The following is a 10,232-nucleotide window of genomic DNA, read 5'->3' on the forward strand; positions in this document are numbered from 1 at the left end:
ATACACTATAATATATAATAATATTAGAATTATAAGATTATATTATAATTATAATATCATATTATTATAATAATTATAATATTATTATAATATCTTAGTATATGATAAAATAATATAAGTGCAGTTAAATTCTTTTTCTGTTAATTGAACACCATTATAAGTGCAGTTAAATTAAGAATATTGTAAATTTTAAATTTCATTAGGGGTATTATGGGTATTATGAAAGTTTCATTAATTGTACTATATCAATTTTCGCACAATGTTATGAAAGTTTCATTAATTGTACTATGTCGATTCCCACACAATCTAAAAGCTAAAGTTGTCTTTAGGCTGCTTCTGATTTTGGCTGTAGATTCTTGAAAAATTCTTTAAAAAGTACTTTTGAGGAGATTTATCAAACACTAAAATCAGCTTATGCTTGTAGCATAAGCTGATTTTGGGAGGGAAAAGCAATACCAAACTAAGCCCACGTCAGTTAGCTCAAACGGTATGTCTAAATCGGCTAATTAATTACTAAGGGCTTGTTCTTTTGCAACAAAATTCAGAAAAAGTTTAAACTCAAGTTACAATTTTATTCAAGTTCATGTTCTTTTAAGTTCCAACTTTATTCAAATTATAACTTTAACTTAAGTTATAACTCAAATTCAACTTAAAAACTACACTCAAATTACACTCCAAAATAACAGGCTCTAAGTTTTCTGGAGATTGGAAACTCTATGGAATCTTTCTTCTGTTTAAAGTATTCATGATGTGGGGGCATTATATATACCAAGCTTTGGACACACACTTGGGCTTTCTGAATAAGAGCCTTTCTATCTGTCCCTTAGCAGAAAGTTGAGGAAAGTAATCAGTAACTTACTAGATTGCTTTCCTCTCTTTTTTTTTTTTTTTCCTTTCTCAACTTCTTTTTTATGTTGTGCTTTTCTTTTCCTGAAAACTTAGCCGTTCAAGCTGGACTTTTTTAGTTTTCATACTCTTTTGTTAAAAGGTTTTTCCAAGTCTCAAGTTTATTCCTTCCCATGTCCCAACGTTTTAAACTTTTTAGGGCTGTTCATGAAGCGTTGGGTCAATGAAGACCAAATAAGAAAATTTTCGGGACCATATATCAAATGTCACAAATTGATCACGTGGGATCGCACATTGTAGTTTTTTTTGTTTCATAGTGAGTACAAAAGCATAGATAATTACATTGACAGAATCTTGCAGAAGAGTAAATTAGTGATTAGATTAGATATCAGCTTTGATGCCTTGTTTTCAATCATTATAATCATCATGATCATGAAATTGCAGTATCTTCAAAAGTACGTTTAGCTATATTTGAACTTAAGACAACAATTTTACTATGATGGGAAGAAGTTTGTTAAGATAAAAGAAATAAAATAAATGGGCGAATTTTCAATCTGAAGTAAGCCGATCAAGAAAAGTGGTTTTATTGATGTTGTTAATCCATCATTTCTCCCTATGTTGCTTTAACAACATATGAAGCATAGTTTAAGCACCATTTAACCAAAGATAAAGAAACATGATATATAGTCATATAGAACGTGAATTTCTAACAAGTAATACAGGCCAACAAGTATTGTAGTGTACTACTCATCGAAAGCAGTTAATAATGGCCCGTTTGGTGTGTAAGATATGAGACCATTGAATAAGATAGTCTTAGTGGGTTGGATTGGATTGTATAAAAAAGTATACGATTAAATTTTAGTTTAATACAATCACATATTTGGTGTTGAGTTATTAGGATAAGGACGTTTTGTAAAAAAATTTGAACTTTGGTATCAAATTTTAATTTTTTAAAACTTGAGGGGTAAAAATATAATTTTCAATAAATATTTAACTCAACATTAAAATTGCATTTTTGACCCCTTAATTTTAAAAAATTACAGTTAGGCCCTAGATTTTATAAAAGTTTGTAAATAGATTACTAATTTTTTCACAATGTGCTCTAGTTAAAAGTTTGTTTATTCTCATGCTCTAACAGCGGATAACCACATTTTTGAGCTTCTCAGGTTTTCGTCACTTTGATGGATCCTGTTCAATGATCAACATCTGTAATAAATTTTGCCTAGTACTGTAGTACATGCTTACAGCTCTCTCTCTAGTCTAGCTAATTTAGATTCAAGTAATTCCAACACTTCGATCTCGCAACTTCCAAGCAAAAAAAGCAACGAACAATAACCCCCTAGCTCGACCTCTTACTGTCGATGGCTTCCTTGAGTTTTCTACCAAGTGCACATGCCAGAGGTGGAGGAACTGCATTCCCAATCTGCCTGTGCTTGTGAAGAATGTTACCAGAAAATTGGTAGCTATCAGGGAAACCCTGCATCATAAATTTTTAAAACACAAGTTTTAATAATAAGTTGCATTTAATGAGACAAACGGAGACAGACATTTTTCTTCCAACATTATCACTCATAAAACAGAGTAATTTTCATCTAATCACAGCACTTACTTGAGATCTAGCGCATTCTCGAACAGTAAGAATCCGGTCCTGTTCAGGGTGAAAGCACATTCCCACCTTACCCATTGGTTGAGGATCTGTGATTGAAGTCGGAAAATTCCCATCCCAGTCCAACCTTCCAAACAGACCCTTCCACTGGTTGTGGCGCTTGGCAGTGTTTGGTAAACACCATGGTATCAGATCAACCACTTGACCAGTGGACAGTTTCACCTACATTTTAATTTGAATTTGTAAATTAACATCATAGATAAAAATAATTGCATTTCGCAGCAAGCAATAGCTAAATAAGAAAATCATATTACACAAATATTGTTTGCACCTTTTCATCCGGAAGGTCATGCCAATCGGCACCAGCTCGCTTAGGAATCTTCTGACATCGAATTAGATTCAACTCATTCATTTCCTTTGATATGTGGTCGATCAAAACTGCCATATTCCCTCTAGTTTTCTTTTGAAACCATGAGACGGGATCACCTTGATACTGTACAAAACAAAAGTCAGAAATGTTTTATATACACTTCCAATCTTAAAAAGGAAAATCACGACAATATTATTTATAAATACCTCTAAATTGGTCTTGGAGGCTCCATTTCCTACAGCTGGAAGATCCCCAATTGTATCTCTCACAGTAATAGCTCGGAAAGGAGCTCCATTTGCAGTGCTCCTAGCAGCAGCATATTGCGAGTTTCTAGATAAAGTGATCTTCAATTCTGGGGCCGCAAAAACATGCATTGGCTCTGGCCATTCTGGAAGTACCTCTTCCGGGGAGGCTGCCCAAATAAATGCTCGCTTTCTAGACTGAGAAACACCGAAGGCTCCGGCTTCCAGAATACCGAATCTCACCTACATAACCACTTAACTAAATCAGCAGTCGCACTTGTAAATTCTCTTCTCACAAACATGCCCACAAGCCCCGATAAAAATGTCCTTACAATTTAAAACAAACACTTGCATAACAAGACAATGCACCAGTGATTTGAAATTTTGAACGTTATAAATACATGCAGATAAATATGAAAACAATTGCAATTCCATTATAAGCAGAGATGCAATACCTACCTGGTAACCCATCTCAAGCAGAGATGCAAGAGTCAAACGAAATGTTTGCCCCTTGTTAAAGGAAATGAAGTTCCTCACGTTCTCTAAGAGAAAATACTTGGGGCGGAAGTAGTCTGCGAAGGATAAGAATGCTAAGATCATTTCACACTGAACCTTACTCCAAGTGCCTTGGTTGAACCTATTCATCCCAGAAAATCCCTGAAAAACGTTTAGTTTTCTCCATTAGTTATTAGCCCATTAGTGTGTCAAGAATCACAGCTGAGGGTTGCATGAAAAAGGACCAAAATCTGTACACACCTGACATGGTGGTCCTCCATTAATGAAATCCACTTGCCCTGGTAGTGGCAAATCATTAGTTACCTTCTCGTCCAGCTTTGCAGCTAAGTCAGCCGCTTCAGAGGTTGAGATACAATCATCGGCATCCCCACACTTCTCCATCACAGCCCTGCATTACAAATTTAGAAGTTAAAACAAATTAACAAGATGTTTGCAAGCTGGAGGGGATATAGCTGGTTTCATAGTCTACCTTAAAATCACGTTGCAGTTATTAATGAAGACCATTGACTCTGGATGGTTGAGTTTAAATGCATCTCCAGCTGGTTCTTCATACTCTATCGCCCACTTCGTTTTTGAAGCACCTGTATCAAGCAGGGAATAGGTGATCATCATGAGCAACTGCCAACTGCTACAAAAATAAAAAAGACAACATGCTGAAAGAGATAATCAAACAGAAGAGACTTACCATACTGATGCAAACCCTCTGACAAGCCACCACAACCGGCAAAAATGTCTAATGTAACCAAACATTTCTGCTGAGATGCTTCTCTTTGCTTTTCAATCTCTAAATCATCTTCTCCCTCTTTACTCTTGCCCTTCTTCTTTCTAGCTGCAGCTTCATTATCCGAGTTTCCGGTTGAGTACCTTAGTTTGATGTTTGCAGGCAACTGTCCAAAGGGCCAAAAAAAATTCATGTAAGCAAATACTATATGTATGTATAAGTAACGCCTGTTACGTGAAAACTACCTGCTTGAGCGACCCCTTGTCTGGATCATACATATGTTCACAGAAGAAAATATGCTCAAATATGGAAGGAGCATTGCACACTGGTGGAACATCATTCTTCTTTCTGACTTCGCATTTCCCTTCTATACTATGAACAGGAAAAATATCTGATACTTCACTATAGTACACCTGAATAGTTAAGTGATAGGAATCTCTAGTAAGTTAAGGCTTATGAGCAATTAAAAACACGTAGTAGAAGCATATTCAAATTACAAGAAACTCAACAAAACAATTGGAACTGAGAAGCTTTGCTAGTGGGCAAAGTTTTAGCAGCATTTACCATCCGAATATCAGAAGCGTATGCCTTTTCAATTGATATATCCTCTGGCCTGTAAAATCTTCTCATCTTAACCTCTGTAGATTTAATATCAGCTTGTTTGGTTTCTTTTTTGACAATTACCTCGAGTATTTGGCACACAACAAAAGGTTTTAGACCCACATTCCTTCCCGCTTTGAACTTTTCATTTTCCACCCTATCCTCGGCAAAATGACAAGGGCTTACATACACATAATCATGAACAGAATAGTCGGTTCCATTGTAGACAAAACCAGTTTTAGAGGAATTCACTTTGAAAACTTCCTTTTCCTTCTGGACCTCCTTTGTTCTGCAGGAGTGGCAGAAACCAGATCCTAAGCCAATAATATCATGAGAGAGACTAAAAAAAGCACCTTTCTCAGGCCAATACAAGCTTTTGCAGTAATACTCCACAGGCAATCCTTTCTTCTTCCTCTCTTCAGCTCTTGCTCTGTCAATTTTGTCAGCATTTGCATTATCCTTCCTATGCTCATGACCCCATGGCTTTAACCTGATATCCACGACAACATTCTGTGTAATTGCCTTCAATCCCATGTCTAAGCATTCATTTGTCAAGAACACCTCCCTCTCATTAGCAGCATTGCCGAGAACCGTCTGAGATCCTCGCTGCATCATTCTTCCATGCAACATTTTGCTACCATCTGATGCCTCAAACATGTACTCCACAAAATATATGGCTGGTGATTTATCTGATTCTTCAAATTCCACCAAAACGGCACCTCCCACAACAACTTCATCACCACGAATAATAGCCCGTTTGTAAAGATGCTCTCCAGAACTTGTTATGCCCACAGGCTGCCCATCCCATCTTATGATTTCACTCTCAACAGAGCATGATCTGGTGGTCTTTTTCAAAACAGCACAAGGCTTCTCTTCTCTCTCCAAGCCTTCTAAGTTCTCTTCAACTTCTTCATCCTCATTTTCCTCTTGCTCCTCAGCTTCTTCCTCTTCTTTAGTTTCATTGTTTGATTCCTCAGGAGAGTAATTGGAGTAGTACTCCCCCCAAATTCTGTTGATCAGTCGTGTCGTCGTCGCTTGCATAGCCTTCCTCTGTGATGCCACAGGTGCCATAGCTGCTCTGGGATTCAAATTATGTTCACTCTTCTGCTGCACCATCTTTTTCTTCTTAACCAACCATTTAGTGTGGTGTCTCTCCTCCATTTTGTTTGCAAGGCGGACCACAAATGAACACTTTTTAATCTTTTCATCCGGGAATTCAGCAAACAACTGCAGTATAATCTGCCCGTGCACCACCACATATCTCTCAACAGTTGCTGGATCAGACGAAATGTAAGCACGGTCATCTTTCTTAAACTCAGATAACTTCTTAATGACATCTGCAAACGAAAGCCGTGATACCCGAATTTGCTCCTTCAACAAAGTAATAATACTTATACCAAGCTTAGCAGTCTTCAGAACTGTTTCGTACCACGGGGCATATTGTTTTGACGGCTTTCCAAGTCTATACCTAGAAGAAAGAAAAAGAAAAAAAAAATTACTTAGGAACTTTGAAATTAACCATATTCCATATCATTCAGCATAAAGCATCCTAATTGTGAACTTGAACAAAATGAGAAAAGCAAAAACGTACCATGCCATATCAGTTCGGATAGAAATGAAGATCATTGAGGACCCAAATTCAATCATCCACTCTTTAATAGCACTCAAATAGATTGGCATCCCATCAACAGTCTCTGCTCCCGAGCCCCTTGAAGAATGATCATCAAGGCAGAATCCGCTCCCATCATCCGCAGTCATAACACCCGATCCGTAGATAGTGACATCCATATCTGCACAAGGCTTCATGGGAAGAAGCTCCAGCGATACCAATCTCAAGTCTGAATTATAAAGAGACCAATTATGAAGCATGCTTCGAGGGAGCTCATCAGGATAGCACACATCCATATCACTGTCAAATACTATGAATTCATCAGTTTCTTCAGCTGAATTCTTGTAATAAGCAGGAAGAGGATAGTCATTCACGATTTCATCCTCATTAATTTTGACATAGTACTTGCTCAAACCCGAGGAGGATAAATCCCGGCTCTTTTTCTGTTTCATTGACTGCCAATACTCTTCTTCTTGCAACAGCCTTGCCAACTTGACATCCTCATCCTCCTCTGCCATACCAGAAGTTTTCACTTTGGTATCCGGATCACCAATCTTTAATGTCCCGCTAACTGAAGATGAAATTATTCCCCCTTGGCGCTCTCTGCACTCATCTCTTAAGGCAACAAGAACAGGCAAGTTGGCAAACATGCGATCACTCTTCTTTGACGTTTCATCCAATCCCATCAACTGATTATATATAAACTCACCCTGGGAAACAACAAAGTCCTTGACAGAAGCCCCGCCAGCAAAGCACTTGCTAGCATTGGCACGGGCAACACCAGCCAGCAACTCATCAAGGCATAGGGAGGAGTTGGTTTCCCCTCCAATTCCAAAACACTTGGAGGCTTGTTTGTAAACCTGCACACAAGCATTCGCCTTTTCGAAGAAAAGGTCATAGAATTTCTTGTAACTAGCAGCCGGTTTCAGGCAATGGTAATCGGCTGCTTCAGTGGACAGCCATACGACAGGGACTCCATCCTCATAACCAGAGATGTCCCACGTCTCAATCCGCCCAAAACCTTCGCACCTCACACCCCGTTCCTTGTCCTTGTCAGCGGATTCCTCGAGAGGCAGTACAAGCCCAGAAATGAACATGTCATCAAATTCTAACATCTCGAGGGGCCGCGAAACACCGTGCTCGTCATGGATGATGAAATCAGAGAGTCTTCTGTTGGGGCGGGATTCATCAGTTTGGTCATTTTGGGGACAAGTGAGACGCAGGGCAAGGATCTCTTCCTCTACAACCAGGCTTTCCTTGATGGAACTTAGGGAGGATTTCTCCGATAATGGGACCGCCTTCTCTTTGAAGTCCATGCATGCCGCCGCCCGCCGGGGCATTTTGCGAGTCGCCCCAGAAACCTCGGACTCGGTCTGAATCTGATCCTGATTGCAATTGCTACCACTACGCTTTTTCCCTTTGTGATTGTTCTTGGTAGACTCATTTGTTTCTGATTTTTTGCCCTTTTTCTTGGTTCCTATTCAATCAAAACTAAAGCTATTAAATTGATTGCATTAACATAATGGAGAAAGATAAAATTGCAGTTTCTAGAGAGATAAAACTCAAGCAATTGAAGAAATTGAAGAGAGAGAGAGTGAGAATATTGTGCATACCGATCTGATTAGGAAGAGCGGCGGAATCCAAAAGCTCTACAGATCCCATTATTTTCCCTTCAATTGAATCGATTGTTCTTGCTTGCGCCAACAAAGAAGAGAAATAGGGTTTGAGAAAACCCTAGCTGAGAAGTTGAAATGAATTCGAAAAGAGCTTTTAATAGTATGGAAAGGAAGGAAGTGAAATTGGGGAAGCGCGGTTTATTTTATTTTAATTTTTCATTTTGGAAATTTGGAAATGGAAGAGACGCTTGCTCTTACGAGCTGGGCGCCAAAATCCACTAAAAATGCTGCTCAATTCAATTATTCAAAGCGCGCCATCTTCAAAGTACAAACAAATTCACCGTTTGCTTTTCTTTTTTTTTTTAGTTTGAATCCTAACTTGATGCCAAAACAATGCTAAAAGACACTCGTTATGTTCCGCATTGCACGCGTACTAATAAATAATGAATTTTTATAGATACATTTGAAAATTCGTTTTAAAATAATTTTATTTTTTTTTATAAAAATAAAAATAAAAATATTTTTAATCTCATATAAAAATTATTTTTAAAAATATGTTTAGTAGTTTTATTAAGAGATTATTTTGAGTGTAAAAAAACTTATTAATGTATCTCTTTTTCTCTCTCTGCTCAAGAGATGAGAAAATAAAAATAAAAAATGAAAAACGACTAAAAGTCATTTTTCATTTCTCTCTCATTTTACACTAAACTAAAAAAAAAATTTATTTATTTTTATTGCGCTAAATACCGTTTTGAAAACGTTTTCATTTTTTCTTTTTTAGAAAACGTGAAAAATAAAAACGTGATGAATTCCAAACACGGTTTATATTTGGGACATATGGGTTTATTTTCTATTAATTATAGTGTTTAACGACTAATAACGTTTTAAATATTTTCATTTTGTTAAATATTGGATTCAATCCTATACATTATTAGTTGAAAAGCGCGTGCTACAAACGTGTCGTGTGCATACTTAATTTCTTAAATTCTTACCCGTCTTTAAATATATTTTTCTTAATAAAATGTTGGATTCAAATTTATGTATTTATTAGTTGAAAAGTGTGTGCTATAAACACGTCGCATGCGTATTTAGTTTCTTAATTTTTTTTATAAAAAAAAATGTATGAACTTTTTTAAAAATTTATTTATTAATTGTTAATTTATTCAAGTTTCAGATATTATAGAAAAATATTTAAGTATAACATATTTAAAGAAAAATTAGTGACATAAAATTAAGTAATAAATTATGTAAGAGATCGAGATAGTATTTGTAAGAAGAGAGGAAAGAGATGAAACATATTTGAGAAAATTTATGTTTGCAAAGCGATTAAAAAAAGTGGAGTCTACTGCGTATATATAACAACATGGATGGTTGGAAAGAGAGAGAGAAAGAGGGAACTAAAAGAATGTATATAAAAAAAGAAAATAAAGAAACGCGAAAATAAAAAATAATAATGATAATAAAGAGAGGAAGGACAATAAAGAAAATCAAAAAACAATAAATGACATAAAAATTTAAAAAATGAGATTTTTTCTTGTGTTTTCTCTATTTTAAAACAATAATGTTTCTTATTTATTAGTTATTAAATATGTATTAAATTTTTTAATTTAATTTAACTTTTAATCAGATTTAATATAAATTTAACAACTCATAAATAGAGACATAAAAATTTAAAAAATGAGATTTTTTCTTGTGTTTTCTCTATTTTAAAACAATAATATTTCTTATTTATTAGTTATTAAATATGTATTAAATTTTTTAATTTAATTTAACTTTTAATCAGATTTAATATAAATTTAACAACTCATAAATAGAGAACATCAATATTTAAAAAAAAAAAGATAATACTAAAAAAATTAGAGTTAAAGAATATAAAAGGAGCACTTTCAACTAAAATAAAGTTGTTTTAGTCGACAGTGGACACGCTTCTATATATGTGTAGATATTATTTTAATATGGACAAATCTGAAAAAAAAAAAAAAAAAAAAAAGCTAAAAAAAAAAAAAAAGGAAAAAAAAAAAAAAAAGAGGACCTAAAAACAAATACAAGGGAGGAAAAAAAAGGGAATCAAAAGAAAAAGAGAACGAAACGTTTTCTTCTCTTTCC

The 10,232-nt window shown here is 35.4% G+C and overlaps 1 protein-coding gene across 1 annotated transcript; it reads right to left on the reverse strand.

Annotated features, from left to right (window-relative positions):
- Positions 1–1,958: 1,958 nt before the first annotated feature.
- Positions 1,959–8,445, reverse strand: LOC21387255 (DNA (cytosine-5)-methyltransferase 1). The gene is made up of 12 exons (XM_010097328.2): positions 8,124–8,445; positions 6,493–7,987; positions 4,866–6,369; positions 4,547–4,714; positions 4,266–4,467; positions 4,050–4,161; positions 3,821–3,968; positions 3,524–3,721; positions 3,029–3,307; positions 2,784–2,945; positions 2,456–2,674; positions 1,959–2,323 (listed from the first exon to the last, which is right to left on the reverse strand). The coding sequence occupies exons 1-12, from the start codon at positions 8,170–8,172 to the stop codon at positions 2,186–2,188; spliced, it is 4,674 nt and encodes a 1,557-aa protein (XP_010095630.1). The 5' UTR covers positions 8,173–8,445; the 3' UTR covers positions 1,959–2,185.
- Positions 8,446–10,232: the final 1,787 nt, after the last annotated feature.

Source organism: Morus notabilis, unplaced genomic scaffold (assembly GCF_000414095.1).
Source record: "Morus notabilis unplaced genomic scaffold, ASM41409v2 Scaffold1100, whole genome shotgun sequence".
NCBI classification, from domain to species: domain Eukaryota; kingdom Viridiplantae; phylum Streptophyta; class Magnoliopsida; order Rosales; family Moraceae; genus Morus; species Morus notabilis.

Excerpts from the sequence above, each read along its gene's own strand:
- LOC21387255 (XM_010097328.2), bottom strand. The coding sequence starts at position 8,172 with ATGGGATCTGTAGAGCTTTTGGATTCCGCCGCTCTTCCTAATCAGATC. Across the intron at positions 4,162-4,265 it reads AGAGGGTTTGCATCAGTATG|GTGCTTCAAAAACGAAGTGG; the intron begins GTAAGTCTCTTC and ends TGCTTGATACAG. Across the intron at positions 2,324-2,455 it reads GAGAATGCGCTAGATCTCAA|GGTTTCCCTGATAGCTACCA; the intron begins GTAAGTGCTGTG and ends TTTATGATGCAG.